Source organism: Amblyraja radiata, chromosome 14, assembly GCF_010909765.2.
Source record: "Amblyraja radiata isolate CabotCenter1 chromosome 14, sAmbRad1.1.pri, whole genome shotgun sequence".
NCBI classification, from domain to species: domain Eukaryota; kingdom Metazoa; phylum Chordata; class Chondrichthyes; order Rajiformes; family Rajidae; genus Amblyraja; species Amblyraja radiata.
The window spans coordinates 4,931,835-4,958,103 of record NC_045969.1 but is presented as its reverse complement, the minus strand read 5'-3'; the positions used below and the strand labels follow the sequence as shown (position 1 = coordinate 4,958,103).

Genomic DNA, 26,269 nt, shown 5'->3' with positions numbered 1-26,269 from the left:
CTGGGCTTGTACACTCTGGAGGTTAGAAGGATGAGAGGGGATCTTATTGAAACATATAAGATTATTAAGGGCTTGGACACGCTAGAGGCAGGAAACATGTTCCTGATGTTGTGGGAGTCCAGAACCAGGGGCCACAGTTTAAGAATAGGGAGTAAGCCATTTAGAATGGAGATGAGGAAATTCTTTTTTCTCACAGAGAGTGATAAGTCTGTGGAATTCTCTGCCTCAGAGGGCGGTGGAGGCAGGTTCTCTGGATGCTTTCAAGAGAGAGCTAGATGGGGCTCTTAAAAATAGCGGAGTCAGGGGATATGGGGAGAAGGCAGGAACGGGGTACTGATTGGGGATGATCAGCCATGATCACATTAAAATGGCGGTGCTGGCTCGAAGGGCCGAATGGCCTACTCAAGCACCTATTGCCTATTGTCTGTAATATGCGGGGGTCGCTGGTCGGCGCGGACCCGGTGGGCCAAAGGTCCTGTTTCCGCGCTGTATCTCCTAACTAAGAAAAAAAGGTTTGTCAAAACAATCTGGGTAATGGATTCTTTTGAACTGTAGAGACTTTTATGCCGATATAAACAAGCTCCATTTTGGGTACAGCTCTGTCTCGTAAACAAATACGAGATGAACTGTTCTGTTTGTGGCCCTAATGCTTCAGGAAGCAGGCACTGGGTGGGAGGCCTGGGATAATGACCGGCTTGTTATAATTAAAAGGGCTTCACAGATATTTATCAGCGGATGTACTGCACTAACAACCAATTTAAAGCAAAGATAACTATTTTCCTCCACATCTACCAAAGAGGGCATCCACTAAATCACATTCGCCTTGGTCTTACAGCTTGACGCAAACCAGTGGAGAGCACAATTATGGCAGTGCGCGACCATAGCAACACAATAGGGCGGCACGGAGGGGCAGCGGTAGAGTTGCTGCCTTACACCCCTGTCCCACGGTACGAGTTCATTCCAAGAGCTCTCCCGAGTTTGCCCTGATTCGAACTCGGAGATTTACGGTAATGGCCGCTCGTCGGTACTCGGGGCTCTCGTGGACATTATTCTTCATGTTGAAAAATCTTCACGAGTCTTCCCGTGCTTACCTGCCGGTAGCGAGTCATCCCGAGTACCTGCCGTTAGCGTTACGAGCCGCTAAGAGACGCCCCCGAGCTCCGACGTACTCGCGACGTTTATTCTCCGTGCTAACCACGAGTTTGATTTTTTTTAAACTCGGGAGAGCTCTTGGAATGAACTCGTACTGTGGGACAGGGCTATAACAGCGCCAGGGACCCGGGTTCGATCCTGACCACGGGTGCTGTCTAGATCTAGATGTAGTACGCTGAAAAGCTCTAGGTAGATCATCACTCAGCACTGAACAATTTTTACATTTACACCAAGCCAATTAACCTACAAACCTGTATGTTTTTGGAGTGCGGGGGGAAACTGAAGACCACAGAGAAAACCCACGCAGATCACGGGGAGAACGTACAGACAGCACCCGTAGTCGGCATCGAACCCGGGTCTCCGGCGCTATGAGGCAGCAACTCTACCGCTGCGCCACCGTGCCGTCCACGAACGTACAAACTCTGCCTGTACGGAGTTTGTACGTTCTCCCCCGTGACCTGCGTGGGTTTTCTCCGGGTGCTCCGGCTTCCTCCCACGCTCCAAAGACGTGCAGGTTCGTACATAGAAACATAGAAAATAGGTGCAGGAGCAGGCCATTCGGCCCTTCGAGCCTGCACCGCCATTCAATATGATCATGGCTGATCATCCAACTCAGTATCCTGTACCTGCCTTCTCTCCATACCCCCTGATCCCTTTTGCCACAAGGGCCACATCAAACTTCCTCTTAAATATAGCCAATGAACTGGCCTCGACTACCCTCTGTGGCAGAGAGTTCCAAAGATTCACCACTCTCTGTGTGAAAAATGTTTTCCTCATCTCGGTCCTAAAAGATTTCCCCCTTATCCTTAAACTGTGACCCCTTGTTCTGGACTTCCCCAACATCGGGAATAATCTTCCTGCATCTAGCCTGTCCAACCCCTTAAGAATTTTGTAAGTTTCTATAAGATCCCCCCTCAATCTTCGTAGGTTAATTGGTGTGCAGGATAGAACTCGTCTGTGGGTGATCGCTGGTCAGCGTGGACTCGGTGGGCCACAGGGCCTGTTTCCACACTGTATCTCTAAACCTAAAACTAACGCGCACAGCATAGCCATGGAGGAATGTGGTTCGATCCTAACTACAGGTGCTGTCTGTGCGGAGTTTGTACGTTCTCTTCATGACCTGCATGGGTTACCTCCGGGTGCTCAGGTTTCCTCCCACACCCTAAAGACGTGCAGGTTTGCAGGTTAATTCGCCTCTGCCCCTAGTGTGAGTAGGGTAGAATACTGTACGGGCAAATTCTCTGTCTCAGACAGCGGTGGAGGCCGGTTCTCTGGATACTTTCAAGAGAGAGCTAGATAGGGCTCTTAAAGATAGCGGAGTCGGGGGATATGGGGAGAAGGCAGGAACAGGGTACTGATTGGAGATGATCAGCCATGATCACATTGAATGGCGGTGCTGGCTCGAAGGGCCGAATGGCCTACTCCTGCACCTATTGTCTATTGATTGTTGGTCATAGTGACACAACGTGGAAACAGGCCCTTCGGCCCAACTTGCCCATGCCGACCAACACCTACACTGTCCCACCTGCCAGCGTTTGGCTCTTATCCCTCCAAACCTGCCCTATTCATGTACCTGTCTAAATGTTTCTTAAGCGTTGTGATAGTAGGTTTTATTACCATATTACTGTCTTGTAATATTGAAATGCACAGCAAATTCCCAGCCAACTCCAAGTCAGTAAGTCAGGAAGAAGGGTCTCGACCCGAAACGTTGCCCATTCCTTCTCTCCAGAGGTGCTGCCTGTCCTTGGGTTACTCCAGCATTTTGTGCCTATCTTCCAAGTTAGTAAACACTCTTTGCAAGTTCCAGCAACTCAATCACGCAAAGGCCTCTCAATTACATCGATGCATAGAACACAATCCAGACTCACCCAGGCTTATAACCACTTAATCACACACTGATCAGATTGCATAGTAATCACATACACTCAAGCACAAGACCTCATGCACACATCTCATATATTAACACACTTATAGAAACAAAACTTCACTAATGCACCAAATCACTCAGTCAAATAATGGTTTGGTTTAGTTTAGAGATACTAGTCTCTCCCACTAGTGGATACATCCTCTCCGCATTCGCTCTATCCAGGCCTTTCACTAATCGGTACGTTTCAATAAAACTCTGTTGTGAAGGACAAGCAGTCAGGCAATGGTGTTTGATTTGGTTTAGTTTAGTTTAGAGATACAACGTGGAAACAGGCCCTTCGGCCCACGGAGTCCCCGCCGAACCAGCGATCGCTGCGCACTAACACTATCGTACACACACACGAGGGACAATTTTACAATTATACCGAGCCAATTAACCTACAAACCTGGGAGGAAACCGAAGATCTCGGAGAAAACCCACATGGGTCGGGGAAGAACGTCCAAACTCCGTACAGACTGCACCCGAGGTGAGGATCGAACCCAGGTCTCCGGCGCTGTTGGCGTTGTAAGGCAGCAATTCTACCGCTGCGCCACCCGTTTAGCCAGAGTGTGGGAGGAAACCGGAGATCCCGGAGAAAACCCACGCAGTAACAGGGAGCACGTACAAACTCAATACAATAGACAATAGACAATAGGTGCAGGAGTAGGCCATTCGGCCCTTCAAGCCAGCACCGCCATTCAATGTGATCATGGCTGATCATCCCCAATCAGTACCCTGTTCCTGCCTTCTCCCCCATATCCCCTGACTCCGCTATCTTTAAGAGCCCTATCTAGCTCTCTCTTGAAAGTATCCAGAGAACCGGCCTCCACCGCCCTCTGAGGCAGAGAATTCCACAGACTCACAACTCTCTGTGTGAAGAAGTGTTTCCTCGTCTCCGTTCTAAATGGCTTCCTCCTTATTCTTAAACTATTTGTCGTTTATCCGACAAATCTGTACGTCTTTGGAGTGTGGGAGGAAACCGAAGATCTCGGAGAAAACCCACGCAGGTCACGGGGAGAACGTACAAACTCCGTACAGACAGCGCCCGTAGTCGGGATCGAACCCGGGACTCTGGCGCTGTAAGGCAGCGACTCTACCTCTGCGCCACCGTGCCGCCCTCAATGATTCAAAGGTTCTTCATTGTCACCAGAATTTGTACTTTTTAAATGGCTCCAAAATATAGCTACTGTACTTTTGTGGGTTTGTGTGCCAAAAATATTTACTGTGCTATGCATAAGATCTCGGAGAAAACCCAGAACAACAAAGAACCATTGAAGGTGGCACGGTGGCGCAGCGGTAGAGTTGCTGCCTTACAGCGCCAGAGACCCAGGTTCAATCCTGACTACGGGTGCTGTCTGTACGGAGTTTGTACGTTCTGCCAATTCTGGAGTATGGTGTACAATTTTGGTCGCCTAATTATAGGAAGGATGTCAACAAAATAGAGAGAGTACAGAGGAGATTTACTAGAATGTTGCCTGGGTTTCAGCAACTAAGTTACAGAGAAAGGTTGAACAAGTTAGGGCTTTATTCTTTGGAGCGCAGAAGGTTAAGGGGGGACTTGATAGAGGTCTTTAAAATGATGAGAGGGATAGACAGAGTTGACGTGGATAAGCTTTTCCCACTGAGAGTAGGGAAGATTCAAACAAGGGGACATGACTTGAGAATTAAGGGACAGAAGTTTAGGGGTAACATGAGGGGGAACTTCTTTACTCAGAGAGTGGTAGCTGTGTGGAATGAGCTTCCAGTGAAGGTGGTGGAGGCAGGTTCGTTTTTATCATTTAAAAATAAATTGGATAGTTATATCGACGGGAAAGGAATGGAGGGTTATGGTCTGAGCGCAGGTATATGGGGCTAGGGGAGAATATGTGTTTGGCACGGACTAGAAGGGTCGAGATGGCCTGTTTCCGTGCTGTAATTGTTATATGGTTATATGGTTCTCCCCGTGACCTGCGTGGGTTTTCTCCGAGATCTTCGGTTTCCTCCCACACTCCAAAGACGTACAGATTTGTTGGCTCATCGGCTTGGTATAAACCTAAAACTGTCCCTAGTGTGTGTGTGTGTGTGTGTGTGTGTGTGCGTAGGATAGCGTTAATGTGCGGGGATCGCCTGTCGGTGGGCCAAAGGGCCTGTTTCCGCACTGTATCTCTAAACCATTTAAATCATAGAACCATTTTTTCAAACCCAACTAATTTCTAATCAAACGATGTCTGCAATTAGTGGTAGACAAAAATGCTGGAGAAACTCAGCGGATGAGGCAGCATCTATGGAGCGAAGGAATAGTTTGAGACCCTTCTTCAGACATTTAGTGCAATTAGTGGGATGTCCAGCAGAGGGAGTTCCTGCTCAGATTCATTTGCAAGAATTTAATATTTCCTGGTACGAAATGGAACATCCCAATCTAGAATTTATTAGAACAGCTAATTGAACCTTGGCTGATTTCAAGACTGATGCCTGTGTACCTGATGCCACATTGTTCAACGCATTTGCTGTCCAAAGCAGGAGAAATTGATGTGAAGATAAGCATAAAATGTTGGAGTGACTCAGTGGGACAGGCACCATCTCTGGAGAGAAGGAATGGGTGACGTTTCTGTTCGGGACCCTTAGTCGTAGTCATAGTGTCATAGAGTGTTACAGCGTGGAAACAGGCCCTTTGGCCCAACTTGCCCACACCGGCCAACATGTCCCAGCTACACTCGTCCCACCTGTCCGCGTTTGGTCCTCAGCTATGATCATATTGAATGGCGGTGCTGGCTCGAAGGGCAGAATGGCCTACTGCCACACTATTGTCTCATCATCATTGGTGGTCACTCGAAAACGAGTACGACCCGATCATCCTCTCATGGAGGGCGCCTGTGCGTGACTTTGTTTAACGTGGGGAGACTGGTGCACAGACAGCCACCCCACGGTCCTTGACAGATCTGGGTCAGGATCCAGTGGCATGGAGTCCAAGACGACCGGAGACCCTTTTCTGCTGCAGCCTTCATCCGCCTTCCCAGCCGTTGTGACGTTAGCTCCACTAAGGTCAGCCATCGTCCTCCGCCTGTTCCACCGTTGAGGTCTTGGTTGGATTGCTCTTTGTCAGAGACCTCCCCCTTGACCTTACCGCCATGGGTGGCCCTACCAGCACAGCTCCAGACGGCATCGCTCTCAGGATCTCAGGTCCACACAAGCTTCTCCACCACGACAAGGTGACAATCTGCGGAGAGGACCTATTGTCTATTGTCTATCCCTCCAAACCTATCCTATCCGTGTATCTGCTAATGTCTAACTGCTTCTAAAATGTTGGGATAGTCCCAGCATCAACTACCTCCTCTGGCAGCTTGTTCCATACACCCACCACCCTGCTATAGGAAGGATGCCGTTAAGCTGGAAAAGGTGCATATACGATTTTCGAAAATGTTGCCAGCACTCGAGGGCCTTCTTCAGACTGATATATTTGGATCTCCTTCTGTAAAGCCAGCACCAGATGACCTCAGGAAGGGTGGATGACATGACATTATATGGTTTTAACACACTAGTCCCATCTGCCTGAGTTTGGCCCATAGCCATCTAAACCTGTAACAGTTTAGTTTATTGTCAAGTGTACCCAGGTACAGTGAAAAACTTTGCTTGTGTGCTATCCAGTCAGCAGATAGATTCCTATTCTGTCCAGTCCTATCCATTGCACCTGCCTAACTGTTTCTTGAACATTTGGGATAGTCCCTTCCTCAACTACCTCCTCTGGCAGCTCATTCCATACACCCACCACCCTTTGTGTGGAAAAGGTTACCCCTAAGATTCCTTTTAAAGGTGCACGAGTAGGCCATTCAGCCCTTCGAGCCAGCACATGCCTTCTATCCAGAGATGTTGCCTGTCCCGCTGAGTTACAATAGATGCAGGAGTAGGCCATTCACTGTGTTCATGGCTGATCATCCACAATCAGTACCCCATTCCTGGCTTCTCCCCATATCCCCTGACTCCGCTATCTTTAAGAGCTCTACCTAACTCTCCCTTGAAACCATCCAAAGAATTGGCCTCCACTGCCTCCAGAGGCAGAGAATTACTCCAGCATTTTGTGTCAATCTTCTTGCAAGGAGACAGCACTAGCTTAGTTGGGCCATGTTGGTCGGCATGGACGAGTTAGAAACATAGACAATAGGTGCAGGAGTAGGCCATTCGGCCCTTCGAGCCAGAACTGCCATTCAATGTGATCATGGCTGATCATCCCCAATCAGTACCCCGTTCCTGCCTTCTCCCCATATCCCTTGATTCCGTTAGCCCCAAGGGCTATATCTAACACTCCCTTGAACACATCTCTTGAATACATAGAGGGTTGGGCCGAATGGCCTGTTTCCATGCTGTAGGACTATGATTCTATCAACTCTTGCACACAACACACAAATTAGACCCAAAAATAAGTTATTTCAATCATTTTTTATTATCTCCTAGTAACACAATATACTGTATAAATAGTCTATTCTTGTTAAATGTTCTTTGTTTCTTCTTTTAAAAAACTTAAAAGATTATATTATACAAGCTTTACAAAAATAAATAAGGTTTTGAAATCTGTACAAAATAGGGTAAATCCTTCACAGAAGGAATTTAAATACTCTTATAAAGTATACCTTGTTGGTCTTGGTTTAATAGTTTATATATTCTTCATGTAACTCTGCGTATTGGAGCGTTGTGGAGATAGCAGCTGGTGTATATAGCACAGTTTAAGATGTTTTGTTGTGTAAATCTCACCCTTCACTTCTGAGGTAGGTGGAGTCCGGGTTGGCCATGAGTCAGGAGAATGATGAGGACCCAGCTCGGGGTCGGGGGTTCGGGTGCTGATGGGACGATACCTTCCGGCTAGGTTGAGTTCCCCCCCTTCACATCTCACTTTTAGCCGACCCTCAAGATCCACAGAAGGGCGATTATTGTGAGGGAGGGGAACTGCAGGTGGTGGTTTACACCAACGATAGACACAAAATGCTGGAGTAACTCGGCAGCACCGGCAGCATCTCTGGGTAGAAGGAATGGGTGATGTTTCGGGTCGAGACCGAGGGGAAGGGCCCAGACTCGAAACGTCACCCATTCATTCTCTCCAGAGATGTTGCCTGTCCCGCTGAGTTACACCAGCGTTTTGTAGAGTGGTTATTGCGGCATCTGATTCACGTGGACTTCTTGTCCTGTCCTGGGGCGGTATGTTTCCCTCCCACTTTGTGGGACAACCTCGCTGGTAGCAGAGAGGGGGGGGTCCCACCTCCTGTCTAACCTCAGCCCAGAGCACGAGACACATGGGGAGCCCTGCTGCAGACGGTGAAGAGGAGAGGGAACCAGGGTCGGGGAAATTAAACTGCGGACCCGCAAGTCTTTGGAGAGCTGGAGGAAACCCATGTGGTCACAGGGGAGAACGTGCAAACTCTACCCAGACAGCACCCGAGGGCAGGATCGAACCGGGGTCTCTGGAGTGTGGACTTTTGAAAGGGGCACCTCCATGAAACATGGCGCCTCTTGCATGCGGGCTCCATGGACTATTTGTGTACACTTGCTAATCGGGGACTCGTTAGTTTCCAACTGGTGGCCGACCAATTAATTGACCCTCACTTGAACTACTTAGTACCAAGACGATGTTAGATATTATTCTGTAGGGGGCTTGAGTCAGCGCGGTGTAAAAGCATCCACCCCCCCACAATAACACCACACGAACAAGATATTCTGAAAAAATAAATATAAAAACGCAAGGTCGCTTGCGAGACCGTTTCCAAGACAGTTCTCTTCACGGAGAGTGACTTTCACCAGAGGAAACCATCTTGGAACTCTTGCGAACGAATCTTATGAATGAGAGAATTACGTACTTTAGCGTGGCTTACTAACTTCCGAATTCACTGTCAACAGCGAAATATATACGAATACTGACAAGACTAATTGACGAGAGAGAGACACACAATGCTCGCATCGAGTTTCTCAATTCCCCCCCACCCCCCCCCCCATTGTCCCCCTCACAAGACCATTAACTACCCAATGGTCTATTACAACTAAATCAAACATTCATTGTCAAAGTGAAATATGGGTTGGATGGGAGTCATGTTCATGTTACATGTTTAAGGCAGAGATAGATAGATTCTTGATTAGTACGGGTGTCGGGGGTTATGGGGAGAAGGCAGGAGAATGGGGTTAGGAGGGAGAGATAGATCGGCCATGATTGAATGGCGGAGTAGACTTGATGGGCCGAATGGCCTAATTCTACTCCTATTCCTTATGACATGACAATGGATTAGGAGACCCTTATCAGTGCATTTAGGTTGAACGTTAACTCCGGTGGGTATAGTCTTTGCATTTGGGAGTCTCTAAGCACAAGCCCGTAAGGTACACAGGCCGATCAAGTGCTTCGGTTTTTTCGCCGTGCCGCAGCTGTCGTGCGGTAGAGTTTGGCCGGCGCGGGTGACGCACCTCAGCGACCGTTTCCTGAAGCCCTTCCCGCAGGTCTTGGAGCAGGGCGACCACTCGCCCAGCAGCCAGCGCGGGCAGGGCACGTCGGCGCACAGCCGCAGGTCGTCGGGCTTCAGCTCGCGCTCGCAGTCCGCGGCGGGGGCGCCCTGCCGGTCGGCGCACTCCACCGCGCGGCGCTGGAGCCCCAGCCCGCAGCTCTTGGAGCACTCGCCCCACTCGCCGATCACCCACTCGGCAGTCACCGTCTCGCGGATGGCGTTGAACGAGGGCCGCCTGCCGTTGCGGGCGGTGGGCAGCTGCTGCAAGCTCTTCTTGACGAAGAAGGAGAACTTGACCCTGGGGCGCATGGAGTCTCCCACCGAGAGCACCTCCACCACCAGCGGCTCCTGCAGCGCACCAAAGCTGCGGATCCTCTCCAGCGACACCAAGGAGCCCGTGTAGCGCAGGTTGGTGCCCTGGTAGGAGATGTCCTGCTCCAGGGTCGAGAGGGTGTAGTCTCCATTCAGGAGGTACTTGCCGTCGAGTCTCTTCAACGCCAGGTAGCTCCCGTCGTGCCTTGCACCTCGAAGACTACGTTGCTTGATGTCAATATTGGTCGCTCCGGCGGGGATAGTGACAACTTCTTGGTATCCCGGCCTGCAGACAGAAATAAAAGGGTCAACTTAGTCAAAGAACGGAGACGATGAAACACCTTTTTAGTCCCCTAATTTGAGGAAGGACATTCTTGCTATTGAGGGAGTGCAGCGTAGGTTCACAAGGTTAATTCCCGGGATTTACGGGACTGTCATATGCTGAGAGAATGGAGCGGCTGGGCTTGTAGAAGGATAAGAGGGGATCTTATTGAAACATATAAGATTATTAAGGGTTTTGACACGCTAGAGGCAGGAAACATGTTCCCGATGTTGGGGGAGTCCAGAACCAGGGGCCACAGTTTAAGAATAAGGGGTAGGCCATTTAGAACGGAGACGAGGAAACACTTTTTCTCACAGAGAGTGGTGAGTCTGTGGAATTCTCTGCCTCAGAGGGCGGTGGAGGCCGGTTCTCTGGATGCTTTCATGAGGGAGCTAGATAGGGCTCTTAAAGATAGCGGAATCAGGGGATATGGGGAGAAGGCAGGAACGGGGTAGTGATTTTGGATGATCAGCCATGATCACATTGAATGGAGGTGCTGGCTCGAAGGGCCGAATGGCCTACTCTTGCACCTATTGTCTATTGAATGGTGGTGCTGGCTCGAAGGGCCGAATGGCCTACTCCTGCACCTTTTGTCTATTGTATGGCAGTGCTGGCTCGAAGGGCCGAATGGCCTACACCTTTGTCTATTGTCTAATGAATGGTAGTGCTGGCTCGAAGGGCCGAATGGCCTACTCCTGCACCTATTGTCTATTGTATGGCAGTGCTGTCTCGAAGGGCCAAATGGCCTACACCTGCACCTATTGTCTAATGAATGGTAGTGCTGGCTTGAAGGGCCGAATGGCCTACACCTGCACCTATTGTCTATGTTTCTGATATTCAACAGTGTTTAGCAATGTGAGGGAGGAGCTCTTACTTTGAACGGTCGAGTGAGCCAGTGATCTTCTTGCAAGTCAGACCCTTGCCCTTGCAAATGCCGCACTTGTCGAACTTCTTGCTGGAGCCGATGACTCGGTCACAGCCGGCCTTGACGCACTGCCCCTGCACGCAGACAGAGGTGGAGTCCGGGCTACAGGGAGTGCCGTCGGCAACCTGCGGAGGGGAGGAACAAACAAACAAACGCCGTCACAACTCTGGATGCTGCTACCTCGACGATAGTCGCGGTGTTCCAAACACAGTAACACCCCCCCCCCCCTCCCTATTCCACCACTGTCCCTTCTGCCCTGGGCCTCCCCCACTGTCAAGAGCAAGGCCCAACACAAATTGGAGGAACAGCACCTAATATTTAGCTTATGGGCAGCTTACAACCCCCGGCAGTGTGAATAATAATTTCTCTTAAAGACATTTTGCCATGATAATGTTGAATGGTGGTGCTGGCTCGAAGGGCCGAATGGCCTACTCCTGCACCTATTTTCTATGTTTCTATGTGTCTGTCTTTGGCGAAAACCAGCGTCTGCAGTTCCTTCCGACACAACAGCACTTTATTCCTTGCAGCGCAAGAGGCTGAGGGGTGATCAAGGCAACAAGGAAACTGCAGAGGCTGCTTTGCACCATAGGTAGACACAACGTGCTGGAGTAACTCAGTGGGTCGGGCAGCAACTCTGGAGAGAAGGTGACATTTTGGGTCGGGACCCCGCTTCAAACCGATTGTGGTGAATCAGTCCTAAGAAGGATCCAGACCTGAAACGTCACCTATCCACACTCTCCGGAGATGCTGCCTGACCCGCTGAGTGCCTCTTGAGGGAGTGAGGCGTAGGTTCACGAGGTTAATTACTGGGAAGGCGTGACTGTCATATATTGAAAGAATGGAGCGACTGGGCTTGTACACTCTGGTCCCCTAATTTGAGGAAGGACATTCTTGCTATTGAGGGAGTGCAGCGTAGGTTTACAAGGTTAATTCCCGGGATGGCGGGACTGTCATATGCTGAGAGAATGGAGCAGCTGGGCTTGTACACTCTGGAGTTTAGAGGGATGAGAGGGAATCTTATTGAAACATATAAGATTATTAAGGGATTGGACACGCTAGAGGCAGGAAACATGTTCCCTGTGTTGGGGGTCCAGAACCAGGGGCCACAGTTTAAGAATAAGGGGTAGGCCATTTAGAACGGAGATGAGGAAAAACTTTATCACCCAGAGAGTTGTGAATCTGTGGAATTCTCTGCCTCAGAGGGCGGTGGGGGCCAGTTCTCTGGATGCTTTCAAAAGAGAGAGCTAGATAGGGCTCTTAAAGATAGCGGAGTCAGGGGATATGGGGAGAAGGCAGGAACGGGGTACTGATTGTGGATGATCAGCCATGATCACATTGAATGGCGGTGCAGGCTCGTAGGGCCGAATGGCCTCCTCCTGCACCTGTTGTCTATTGTCCAATGGTTCACGAATAATGAGCAGGGCAGGAGACAAACGGATTGGTTTTCCAGCAGGAATGTACACACCTTGGGTTGAAGCACAAAGTAGTATCCCGTCCCCTTTGCCCGGCAAATGAGCTTGCAGCGGTCCCTGGGAGAAACTCCGGCATATTTTGGGATCCATTCCACCGCAGGCATTCCCCCGAAGGCAGTGGACTTTGAGAAGTCGTTGTGTGCCTCACACTGTTCTTCTCGGTAGGTGATGCCTGTGTTTCGATAGAGAACAAGCAAGTTTAAGACCACAACCGTCAACGTGATCCGGTGAAAGCAATTTAACATTGTCCGACACTGTGCGGCACTCATCCCAGCCTAACAAAATGTCCGCCTACACCGGTGCAGCGGTAGAGTTGCTGCCTCACAGCGCCAGGGACCCGGGTACGATCCTGACTACGGGTGCTGTCTGTGCGGAGTTTGCACGTTCTCCACGTGGGTTTAATTCGGGTGCTCCGGTTTTCTCCCACACTTCAGACATGCAGGTTTCTAGGTTAATTGGCTTCTGTAAATTGTTCCTGGTGTGTAGGATAGAACTGGCGTGTGGGCGATTGTTGGTCGGCATGGACTCGATGGGCCGAAGGCCCCGTTTCCACACTGTATCTCTGAACTAAACCCAATCTAAACTAAACTAAAATGAATAAGAATGAGGGGTAAGCCATTTAGAACGGAGACGAGGAAACACTTTTTCACACAGAGTTGTGAGTCTGTTCTCTGCCTCAGAGGCCGGTGGAGGCCGGTTCTCTGGATACTTTCAAGAGAGCTAGATAGATCTCTTAAAAATAAGGGGATATGGGGAGAAGGCAGGAACGGGGTACTGATTGTGGATGATCAGCCATGATCACATTGAATGGCGGTGCTGGCTCAAAGGGCCGAATGGCCTACACCTGCACCTATTGTCTATTGTCAAATGAAATTAAATTAAACTCAAACTAAACTGAAGTAGATTAGACTAGATGACACTGCACATTGGCGAGGCAGGCATGTGGGACTGCGTGCGGTGAGTGGATATGCCTGGGCCTTACCGTTCTTGTACGGGCAGTCCATGGTGTTGCAGGATCGGTACTGCACCCTCTTCCCTTCGCAATACTTCCCGCCGTTCCTCGGCACCGGATTGTCGCAGTGCCGGAAGGAATACTGTACGCCTCCCCCGCAGGTCCGGGAACAGTCTCCCCACGAGCCCCACATTCCCCAGCTGCCGTGCACCGGAGTCTGTAACAAATAAACAAACAGATCAATAAATACCCTCGGAGGTGACCGGAGCAGAAATAGGTCATTCGGTCGGCATGGGTAAGTGGGCCGAAGGGCCTGTTATCGTACGGTGTCATGACCAATGTTCAGAAGTCATAGGAGCAGAATTAGGTAATTTGGCCCCCCCATCAAGTCTGCTCCGCCATTCAATCGTGGCTGATCTATCTTTCCCTCTCAACTCCATATTCCTGCCTTCTCCCCATGACCCCGGATACCCGTACTAACCAAGAATCTGCCGATCTCTGCCTTAAAAATATCCACGGACTTGGCCTCCACAACTTTCTTCGGCAAAGAATTCCACAGATTCACCACCCTCCGACTAAAGAAATTCCTCCTCATCTCCTTTCCAAAGGAACGTCCTTTAATTCTGAGGCTGTGCCCTCTGGTCCTAGACTTCCCCACTAGTGGAAACATCCTCCCCACATCCACTCTATCCAGACCTTTCACCATTCGGACTTCGGACTACAAACAGATAGGAACAAATCCTGGAGAACAGCTCTCTCCAGCCAATAGTCACCAACTACGTCCCCAAATGGGAAAGGTGCAGAGATGATTCACCAGGATGTTGCCAAGACTCGAGGGCCTGAGCTACAGGGAGAGGTCGAGCAGGCTAGGGTCTTTATTCCTTAGAGTGCAGGAGGATGAGAGGTGATCTCCCAGAAGTGTATAAAATCCTGAGTGGAATAGTCAAGGGCTATGGGTTGAAGGCAGGAAAATGGGATTAGGAGGCAGAGATCAGCCATGATTGAATAGAGTAGTGGACTCGATGGGCCAAATGGCCTAATTCTCTACTCCTTGAACTTATGATAAGGTAAATGCACAGAGTCTATTGCCCAGAGTTTTCCTCCTCATCTCCTTCCTAAAGGAACATCAATAGACAATGGACAATAGGTGCAGGAATAGGTCATTCGGCCCTTCGAGCCAGCACCGCCATTCAATGTGATCATGGCTGATCATCCCCAATCAGTACCCCGTTCCTGCCTTCTCCCCATATCCCCTGACTCCGCTATTTTTAATTTTGAGGCTCTGCCCTCTGAATTCGACCCAAGGCAGGGAGGTACTTACACTGTAGTCCTTGATGCTGGACTGGTTGACACATTTGCCCTCCATGCACCATCTCCCTTCCCTGCACCTGGTGCCGTCGGCCCAGGGGAAGTGCTTGGTCTGGCAGATGAGCATGCCGCCGGAAGTGCCGGTGCACCAGAGCAGCGAGCAGGTGTTGCCAGCGTCGGGGCAGAGGCGGGAGTCGTCTCCGAAGGTGAACTGGCATTGCCGGTCGGCGTCGTACACGGTTCCCGGCAGCTCGCGGGGCAGCGCGATGGGCTTCTGCGGCTTGTCCAACAAACACTCGCCTGAGAACAAGAGGGACAAACATGAGCACGTCGTGGAAACAACAGCAACACACGCACCAAGCACTTGTGTCAAGACTGCTTTATTGTCACGTGTCCCAGATAGAACAATGAAATTCTTACTTGCAGCAGCACAACAGAATGTAAACATAGTACACTGTAAACAATATAATCAATGAGAAAAAAAAGTTAATAGTATATATTTACTATAATATGTGTGTGTATATACAGTCACACACATTATATATAAAATACACACACATAGAAACATAGAAAATAGGTGCAGGAGAAGGCCATTCGGCCCTTCGAGCCTGCATCGCCATTCAATATGCTCATGGCTGATCATCCAACTCAGTATCCCATCCCTGCCTTCTCTCCATACCCACTGATCCCTTTAGCCACAAGGGCCACATCTAACTCCCTCTTAAATATAGCCAATGAACTGGCCTCAACATATTATATATACACGCACACACACACACACACAATTTAATATATATTCATACACACACACACACAAACATAAATATAATACAATAAACTAAACTGAAATGTGTGTGTGTGTATATAATTATACATTTCAGTTTAGTTTATTGTCACGTGTACCGAGGTACAGTGAAAAGCTTTTGCTGCATGATAAGGGATAAACACACAACGGTGGAGTCAAGGGCCTGTCTCACTTGGTGATTTTTTTCGGTGACTGCAGGCGTCATATCAGTGTCGCTGAAAGATTTTGAACATTTCAAAATCCAGCGGCGACAGGAAAAAATGCTGCGACACTTGAAAAAACACCGCGCGTCGTACGTCATCACGCCGCATCATGTTTCGGTGACCTGATACGTCAGTCAATGATGCCCGCAGTCGCCGAAAACAAATAAGTCACCAAGTAGGACAGGCCCTAACGTTAGCAGGTCAGGCAGCATCTCTGGAGACTAAGAATAGGTGATGTTTCGGCTCGGAACCCTTCTCCAGACTGCAGAAGGGTTACGACCTGAAACATCACCCATTCTTGGTCTCCAGTGATCCCGTATGACCCGCTGAGTTACTCCAGCATTCTGCAGTTCCTTCCGACACATCCTGCAAAACCTTTTGCGCTCAAAATAAAATATTGAAAAGCTGCTAAATTAGTAGTAAACTGATTAGGCCAAGAAACTAAATAAAATTAGGAAACCAAATTAAGAATAAAAGATAAATTAAATCAAGAAGAAAATAACGTTTTTTTATAAATTAAATGTAATTAATTAATCTATGGAGTAACCTCAATCAAGAAAAAAAGTAAATGAAGCTAAACTTGATAAAGGAAGGAATTATCTATTGTCTATATTGTCACCCAGAGAGTTGCGAATTTGTGGAATTCCCTGCCACAGAGGGTAGTGGAGGCCAGGTCCCTGGATGGATTTAAGAGAGAGTTAGATAGAGCTCCAGGGGCTAGTGGAATCAAGGGATATGGGGAGAAGGCAGGCACGGGTTATTGATTGGGGACGATCAGCCATGATCACAATGAATGACAGTGCTGGCTCGAAGGGCCGAATGGCCTCCTCCTGCACCTATTTTCTATGTTTCTATGAATAAATTAAAGTAATTTACATTAAAAAAATTAAATTTTTGAGAAAAACAAAATTTGTTGAACATCCTTTAAAAAGTTGTGCTCAGAATAAAATTTGGAAAGTGGTAGCAATTAAGAATAAAAGAGCAAAATAAATCAAGGAAAAAAAATGAACAAAGATAGAGTTCGTTATAAATTAAGAAAGAATTTCAGAAAATAATTTGCATTTTAAAAAAAATTGCAGAATATTAAAAAATTAAATCAATTTAAGCAATAAAAAAAAAATCAATTTAGATATAAATAATAACATTTAAATAATAAATTAAAACATTAAAAAAATTATTTGGATTTATTATACATGCGTTTGGACTCGTTAATATGCCTGTCGCTTTCATAATCTTCTTATTTGTTAATGATTTGCTCAGTAACAGTTGCAGTACATTTATTTAGATCGGTCGCCAATGAAAACAAAATGGCTGTGGAGCGAGCGTTATTGAGAGCAGGTCTTACCATGCCCGTTGTCGAGGAAGGAAGTGATCATGTACGCACTGCAGGCGGACCAGGGCTGGTTGCGGTCCAAGTTCGAGAGAGTGGATGCCATCATGTGGGAATTCTTGGTCTGGCCAATGGTGTGAAGGCACTGCCTCGCGTCATCGTGAGGCATGTTGAACACGTGACCTGAACGGTGGGAGAAAAAGTCGGGAGAGTCACTCCATCTGCCTTGTGGACCAACGCCAAACCATGCCACACGCATCACCCGTGCACCTGCCTCGACGTCAGAGATTAGCTCAACAGGGTCTCCGAATGCCACAGATTTCTGCTCGTGGATCAACCACAAGATGTATCCATTGCCAAAGAGTTTCGACATGGCTCAGTGCAACACAGCATGGTAGAGACGCTGTCTTACTGCGCCAGTGACCCGCGTTCGATCCCGACCGTACGGAGTTTGTACATTCTCCCCGTGACTCGTGAGGGTTTTGTCTAGGTGCTCCGGTTTCCTCCCACACTCTAAACACGTACACGTTTGTAGGTTAATTGGCTTGGTAAAATTGTAAATTATCCCCAGTGAGTGTAGGATAGTGCGCGGATCACTGGTTGGCATGGACTCAGTCGGCCCAAGGGCTTGTTTCCGCGCTGTATCTCTGAACTACACTAAACACTGCACATTCATGGCCGATCTAACTATCCCTCTTTAACCCCATTCTCCTGCCTTCGCCCCATAACCCCCAACACCCGTGCTAATCAAGAATCCATCTATCTCTGCTTTAAAAATATCCATTGACTTGGCCTCCACAGCCTTCTGTGGCAAAGAGTTCCACAGAGTCACCGCCCTCTTTCTAAAGAAATTCCTCCTCATCTACTTCCTAAAGGAACGTTCTTTAATTCTGAGGCTATGACCTCTAGTCCTAGACTCTCCCACTAGTGGAAACATCCTTTCCACACCCACTCTATCCAGGCCTTTCACTGGTTGGTAAGTTTCAATGAGGTCACCCCCTCATCCTTCTAAACTCAAAGCGAGTACAGGCCCAGTGCTGTCAAACGCTCATCCTATCACTCCTCAGTCTGTGGAAGGGTCTCGACACGAAACGTCGCCTATCCCATCGCTGCATAGATGCTGCCTCACCCGCCGAGTTTCTCCAGCATTTTTACCTGCCATCATATTGCATGATGTATCTTTAAACTTAACCGAGCTGAACTAAACTGGCTGTGACGGAAGTTGGGGCGCAGGGAGCAAGGAAGGCGGTGGGTGGGAACACTTACCTAACTCGTGGGCAGCGGTGAAGGCAGCTTGTAGACCGTCGTCCTCGATGACCGAACAACTTCTACTGGGGTCACAGATAGTCCCCACGTCCGCCATCCCCAACGTATCGCAGGTCTTGGCTCCGCACAGATCCTAAGCAGGGGAAAAACAGCAGCGGCATTTAGTAAGAGAGCAAGAAAAAAAACTGAATCAACGCCAGAAATGTTGCCAACTGTCTTTACCAGAAGGGGAGGAGAAAAAAAAAAAACCCATACGACTCTCAAAAGATGCTTTGTAAACATCTCTCCAGGGCACGCATACTAATGGGTACACTAGATACTGGAGTCTTAGGTTTAGTACTGACACTTGTGCCGAGGTACAGTGGAAAGCTTTGTTTTGCATGTTGCACGGACAGATCAGATAATGCCAAGCAAAAAATGCAATCAAGTCAAACTCCAGTACAACAGGTAGAGCAGAGGGGAAGGTACAGAGTGAAGAGTGTAGTTCTCAGTAGGGACTTCAGTACCATAGACAATCCCACTTCTCCCCTCTCCCATCGGGCAGGAGGTATCGAAGTGTGAAAACGCACACCTCCAGACTCAGGGACAGTTTCTACCCAGCTGTTATCAGGCAACTGAACCATCCTACCACAACCAGAGAGCAGTGCTGAGCTACTATCTACCTCATTGGTGACCCTCCCGACTAGCTTTGATCTGACTTTACTGGAGTTTATCTTGCACTAGACGTTATTCACCCTACGCCCTTTGTCATGTATCTGTACGCTGGGAAATGGCTCGATTGTAATCATGTATTGTCCTTCCGCTGACTGGTTAGCACGGGACAAATGTTTTTCACTGTACCTCGGTACACGTGACAATAAACACAACTCAAGCAATGGGGTAGAGGTGAATTGGACAGTACCCAAGCTCATGGAAGGACTGTGCAGAAGTTCTGAGAACAGAGGGGAAGAAAACCACAAAGCAATCGTGAGAAAAACACAAAGTGCTGGAGGAACTCAGGGGAGACAAGACAGAGTGGAAACAGTGCAGTGTGGAAACAGGCCCTTCAGCCCAATCTGGCCACATTGACCAACATGCCCCATCTACACTAGTCCCACCTGCCTGCGCTTGACTCGTATCCGTTTAAACCTGTCCTATCCATGCACCTGTCCAAATGTTTCTTATACGTTGCGATAGTCCCAGCCTCAACTACCTCCTAGAGCAGCTCGTTCCATACACCCACAAACCACCCTTTGTGTAAAAACGTCACCCCCCCAGATTCCCATTAAATCTTCCCTCACCCCCCTCACCTTAAACCTACGTCCTCTGGTAGGAGCAGAATTAGGCCATTCGGCCCATCGAGTCCACTCTATTGGACAATAGGTGCACGAGTAGGCCATTCGGCCCTTCGAGCCAGCACCGCCATTCAATGTGATCATGGCTGATCATCCCCAATCAGTACCCCGTTCCTGCCTTCTCCCCATATCCCCTGACTCCACTATCTTTAAGAGCCCTATCTAGCTCTCTCTTGAAAGTATACAGAGAACCGGCCACCACCATCCTCTGAGGCAGAGAATTCCACAGACTCACAACTCTCTCTGTGAGAAAAAGAGTTCACCTGGTGAGGAGGGGAAGGGACAGTAAAGGTGAAGAAGGATCTTCTCATCCCGAAACGTGGACTGTCCATTTCCCATCCACAGGTGAATCTGAGGAATTCTTTGTCACAGAAGGCTGCGGAGGCCAAGTCAGTGGATATATAGAAAGCCGAGATCGATAAGATTCTTGGAGTCGGGGGTTATGGGGAGGAGGCAGGGGAATGGGGTTAGGAGGGGACAGACAGATCAGCCATGATGGGATGACAGGGATAGACTTGATGGGCCGAATGGGCTGAATTCTGCCCCTATCACTGTTGTCTTAGAATGTCATTTAAGACTGAGGTGAGAAAAAACTTTTTCACCCAGAGAGTTGTGAATTTATGGAATTCCCTGCCACAGAGGGCAGTGGAGGCCAAGTCACTGGATGGATTTAAGAGAGAGTTAGATAGAGCTCTAGGGGCTAGTGGAATCAAGGGATATGGGGCGGGTTATTGATAGGGGACGATCAGCCATAATCACAATGAATGGCTGTGCTGTCTCGAAGGGCTGAATGGCCTCCTCCTGCACTCTATTTTCTATGTTTTCTATGTTAAGTAATGACTTACGGTTCTGGTGAAGAGGATGGCGGTGTCGTAGTGCTCCGGGCTGCGGTCGCTGGCCACATTATGTTGCTTTTGCCAATTGCAGAAGTTCCTCAGTGTGAGTGCGGCGTTGGGGGAGACGGCGGGCCCCAGTTCCTGCTCGTAGACCACCAGCACCTTGACCACCACCAGGTTGATGGAGTTCTTGATGCTGGCGTGCTGGTACAGCCGGGCGGACACGGACATCAGGGTGAGCAGGTAGTGCTGGAGGCCGCTGCCGTGGAAGTCGGCCATGGAGCGGTCGGCCACCAGCAACGTCTCCACGTAGCGGGGAGACGAGACGAATCTCTTGGCCCTGCGGGGCGGGGTGGGACTCCGGGCCGGGACCCCGTCTCTCTCCGACCCCGCCGGCTGCTCTGTCCCCTCGCTCTGCCCGTCTCCGTCTCCGACCTAAGGCAACAACAACAAACACCACAGGGACAATTAGAAACTCACCTCTCCCCCAACTTGTTGTAGCATCTCTGGAGAGAAGGGAATGGGGGGCGTTTCGGGTCGAGACCCTTCTTCATCAGACTGGAGATAAAGGGGGGAGGGCTATAGAGAGAAAGAGGGGGTGCGCTCTAGAGAGGGAAAGAGGGGGTACGCTCTATAGAGGGAAAGAGGGGGTGCGCTCTAGAGAGAGGGAAAGAGAGGGTGCGCTCAAGAGAGGGAAAGAGGGGGTGCGCTCTAGAGAGGGAAAGAGGGGGTGCGCTCTAGAGAGGGAAAGAGGGGGTGCGCTCTAGAGAGGGAAAGAGGGGGTGCGCTCTAGAGAGGGAAAGAGGGGGTACGCTCTAGAGAGAGGGAAAGAGGGGGTGCGCTCTAGAGAGGGAAAGAGGGGGTGCGCTATAGAGAGGGAAAGAGGGGGTGCGCTATAGAGGGAAAGGGGGAGCGCTTGAACTGCAGAAGGTTCTCACCCCGCACTTGGAGCCGGCGCTTGGTCCCCGGCCACGTCTCCGGACCAGGTGCGGACCGAGAGGTCCCGACTGGGTCTGGTTGGTGCTGGGCTGGATGTGAAATTCTTGCCCGCCGATGACAAACGCCCCGAGGAGCCCCCGACAGATGCTGAGCGCCGCCAGAGAGCCGGGGGCAGAGTTGACGGTGCCCGTGTAGAAGCAACGAGCTAGGTCACGGTGGTGGTGGTGGTGGTCGCCCTCTCCCTCTTCTTCCGTCTCGTCTACCCCCTTCTTGCCCAGCGTCTGCAGGGTGAGAGCCGGAGCCAAGAAGCCCGAGTCGGCAGCCAAGCTCAGGGTGAAATCCTCGCCGAAGGCATGGAGCGTGTAGGAGACCTCCTCATTACTGCTGCCCGGCTCCGGCCTCAGCTTCCTCGGGTAGATCAACTCCTCTTCCAGCGGCCCCGTCCACCCAGCCGCCGCTGGTCCGAGAACAGCCAGAATCTGCAGCAAACCAACGCTAAACATCTCCAAACTAAATCCAACTGCCCAGCAAAAAAAAATTAATAAAAAAATCAATACAAACTCCCTTACAGGAGGCGCCGGCTCTTCGAAAAAAAAAAACAAAACTCCTTTCCCCCTTTCCCCAATGCAGAAATATTCTTAATGCAACTTCTCCTGGAGTTTGGATTGCAAATGTAGGTCTTCCAAATCTAAATCTAAATGGCACTCTTGTTCCTTGCAGCCCGCTGCTCAGATTAGAGATTTAGTTTTCTTGCTTTTTTTTAAGTAAGAGAAGAAGGTCGAAGAGGTTTTTCTTTTTTTTTTCCCCCCTCTCAGCGATGTTGGATTTGACCTGCTCCTTGGTTAGTGGCGTTCCCCGCTCTCCCGGCGCCTCCTTATATGCAGCAGCCTGCCCGCAGCTCACGGCAGCCCCCTCCCATCAAACCCCCGCCCCTCCCGGCCCCCACCCTATCCCAAGCCCGGGCGGAAAACAGCGCCGCTGCACAGGGATTTTTTGTCCCCTCCCTAAACTGGCTGGTCGCCCAACACCCCCCCCCCCCCCCAGGGCATTGGAAAGTTAACATTAACCCTTTAAACCTTGCTCCTCTCTCTCTCTCTCTCTCCCCCTCTCGTCCTCCACAACTCTCCCCTTTCCCCTCTTCTCTCCCTCCCCTCTCTCTGTCCCTCTCCCCTCTCCTCTATCTCTCCCCTACTCCCCTCATCTCTCCCTCCCCCCTCCTCACTCTCCCTCCCCCCTCCTCACTCTCCCCCTCCCATCTCTCTCTCTCCCTCTCCCCCTCTATCTCTCTCCCCCTCTCCTCTATCTCTCCCCTCATCTCTCCCCTACTCTCTCTCCTCTTCTCTTTCTCTCCCCCTCTTTCTCTCCCCTCTCCTCTCTCTCCCCCTCTATCTTTCCCCCTCCCCTACTCGCTCTCTCTCCCCCCCTCTCTCCCCCTTCCCTCTCCTCTCCCCGACCCCCTCCTTCCCTTCATCCCATGACACCCCCCCCCCCCCTCTCTCGTGTAACCCACGCTACAGCTGCAACGCCGTATTATTGCCCCGTGTATCTTTGCATAGGCCAATTCCTGGCTGAAAGTTGCAGGGTGAAGGAGGGGGAAGGGGGGAGGAGGGGGAAGGGAGGAGGAGGAGGGGAAGAGGAGGAGGAGGAGGGGAAGAGGAGGAGGAGGAGGGGGAGGAGGAGGAGGAGGAAGGGGGGGAGGAGGGGGAAGGGTGGAGGAGGGGGGAAGGGGGGAGGAGGAGGAGGAGGAGGAAGAACCCCCCATCTCTTTTGTGCAAATTACACAACTTTCTTTCAACAGATGCAAAAACAAGCTCCAAATAAAACAGACATAAACGCTGATTTCAAAGGTTAGCTAAACCATCCTGATTCAAGATGTTCCACTCTCGCTTTCCCCCCGCCTGTAATCGCCATTAAACGATTGAAAAATGGTGCTCCTCAGATTGAAAACTTTTAAGGCGGACTCTGCAGCTTGCAAAAAACAAAACAAAATCTCTTCTTCATGCTTGAAACGTTGAGAATTGGGAGCGCCCCGGGCTCTCTGTAACTGTCACAAATTCAATCATTCAACGAAAGGATTTCTGAAGCAGTTATCATACATTTGAAGAGTTCATAAACTTTAAACGAGGCTGCCAAAGTCTTATCCTCGTTCGCAGTTAAAACTGGTTCCCTTTCCACCTTAAGAAAAAACCTCCCGAATCTAAAACAAAAGTACTTCCACACAAGAACTCGACCCTAAATGCTTGTGTTGTATTAACTGAAGGACCCTTGTTGGGCAAAACTGCCCCCAAAACCAAAATTGCAACAATCTGACTGAAAGTTAGTAATTTAAAACAATATATATATATGTTTGTTGAAGGAGCGTTTAGTTAAGAATTTTATTATTGACGCTCGGGAGACCAAACCATTCCTTCTCTTCAGAGATGCTGTCTGACCCGCTGAGTTACTCCAGCATTTGGTGTCACACTTCGGTGTAAACCAGCACCTGCAGTTCCTTCCTACACAAACCAGACTTATCCTGGTTCGATTCAATGTCTTTTAGAACAATTTAAAAATATATATTAATACTTAATATACGAAAATTAAATATTAATAATTAATTTGTTGAAGGCAATTCAAGATATAAAATATTTTTAAAATATATACTTTAAAAAAAAAGCAATTTGTGTTTCAAGATAAAGGATCCTTCAGTTAATTTTGGATCTGAATGTGTCTTTTCTTGACCCTTTGAACTGAACTGAACCATCCTACCACCAAATTAGAGAACTGCCCTGAGCTACTATCTACCTCACTGGAGACCCTTGGACTATCTTTGATCAGACTTTACTGGCATTATCTTGCACTTATTCCTTTTTTATCCTGTATCTGTACACCGTGGATGGCTCGATTGTCATCATGTATTATTGTCTTCCAATTGACTGGGTAGCATGCAACAAAAAGCTTTTCACTGTCCTTCAAGCACACATGACAATAAGGCGACCCTTATTCCATCTCAGTTCAGTTTTAAACAGGCAAATTTGACCTGAACTCCTGTCCCCAAATTTACCCACTTTTGTCAGGCGACAGTGCACGCTCCTGCAATTCCTCAGTACTTAACATCAGATGGTGGTGAAACAAATCATAGTTTGTTCAGTTTTTGGATTAGAGAGGTTCCCGGGCCTCTTGCAGTCAAAAGTAGTTTTTTCCATTTTAAGGCTGGATATCAAAGGGTCCACTATATTACAGAGGATCTGCGGTGGCATTCTGAAAATATTAACAAAGCTAAATATACTCGCGCGAAATTATCTCCAGTTGAATTTTCCTCCCCAAGTTAGAATGTGCCATTGTATCTCAATCAGCCTTGTGAACAGCACAGTCAGTCAACGCGGGTTGCAACGCACCGCACGGACAGCAGATGGCGACTCTTCACCGTACATTGCTCCTCACCGCAGTGTCAATTTCTGAACCAACTTGTGATGTGCCACTGAACAGCTGGGGGTCAATAGGCAGCAATTCAGCCGCTTTCATGGTCCCCCTGCGAGCAAACAGGTTAGATCAGACAACCTACATTAATCTGTCGCTTGAAAGCCAAAGTTCGCACTGTACAGTGATATTACCTAATTTACTGGAAGCATGAATCCTTGAGGTGATTCATCCCCTATCTGCATTTTTCACAAGATTGCAATGACTACATTTTGGCGCCCTGCAGTTTATTTGATGTCATTGGGCATATATAATTTTTTCCAAGGTAGACACAAAATGCTGGATCAACTCAGCGGGACAGGTAGGCAGCGTCTCTGGAGAGAAGGAATGAATGGGTGTCGTTTCAGGTCACCATGCCTTCTCTCCAGAGATGCTGCCTGTCCCGCTGAGTTACTCCAGCATTTTGTGTCTATCTTCGATCTATACCAGCATCTGCAGTTCCTTCCAACGAATGTTTTTCCACGTTCCCTCAGTTTATATCTTCTTCTTCTTGCGTACGGCGTGGGTCACCTTGTTCTATTTGATGGTAGACCAAAATGCTGGAGAAACTCAGCGGGTGCAGCAGCATCTATAGAGCGAAGGAAATAGGCAACGTTTCGGTCCGGAGCCCTTCTTCAGACTGATGTAGGGTGGAGGGGGGGGGGGGGGGGGGAGAAGAAAGGAAAAAGAAGAAAAAAAGCCTTTTTTTCTTCTTTAAACACCTGTTCTATTTGATCGAAACAGGGTGGACCACGTGAAGGTTGCAATCTCCCACCTCAGAGTTTACATGAAGTAAACAGCTTGAGATGGGGGTCAAGGCAAGAGCGTTCACGTCACGGCCCTGTTTCCACCAATCTATCCACCACCAGCAACAAGAAGCACAAGAAGCGACAAGACAGACACCATTGTACACAGATGCCGAGAAGTGTGATTTAGCTCTGGCTGAACAACTTGTAATCTTGTATGTGGACTCGATAAGAAGATGAAGCCTGAGATGCTGCTGCAAGCAAATTCTTCATTGAACCTGCACGTCACTGAGTTTAATGATAAACTCCTGTGGGCTCCACCTCTCCTTGATCATTGTCGCTGGCTTCGATTTGTTCTTTTCATACCTTACCATTCATTTGTTCTCTGTAGGTACACAAAAATGCTGGAGCAACTCAGCGGGTGCAGCAGCATCTATGGAGCGAAGGAAATAGGCGACGTTTCGGGCCGAAACCCTTCTTCAGACCTCTCTGTACCTTTTCATGCCTCTTGTTTCCCCCCCCCCCCCCCTGACTCTCAGTCTGACGAAGGGTCTCGACCCGAAACGTC

General features: G+C 49.1%; 1 protein-coding gene across 2 annotated transcripts; it reads right to left on the bottom strand.

Annotated features, from left to right (window-relative positions):
* Positions 1-8,100: 8,100 nt before the first annotated feature.
* adamts1 (ADAM metallopeptidase with thrombospondin type 1 motif 1) lies at positions 8,101-22,393 on the bottom strand. Of its 2 annotated transcripts, none has more exons than XM_033032382.1 (9): positions 21,512-22,393; positions 20,588-21,014; positions 18,409-18,541; positions 17,158-17,325; positions 14,818-15,104; positions 13,527-13,713; positions 12,538-12,716; positions 11,022-11,197; positions 8,101-10,111 (listed from the first exon to the last, which is right to left on the bottom strand). In XM_033032382.1, the coding sequence occupies exons 1-9, from the start codon at positions 22,018-22,020 to the stop codon at positions 9,373-9,375; spliced, it is 2,805 nt and encodes a 934-aa protein (XP_032888273.1). In that variant the 5' UTR covers positions 22,021-22,393; the 3' UTR covers positions 8,101-9,372. The 2 variants fall into 2 exon arrangements, with proteins under 2 accessions (XP_032888273.1, XP_032888274.1); XM_033032383.1 differs by having other exon boundaries at positions 9,373-10,111; positions 20,588-21,013; positions 21,517-22,393.
* Positions 22,394-26,269: the final 3,876 nt, after the last annotated feature.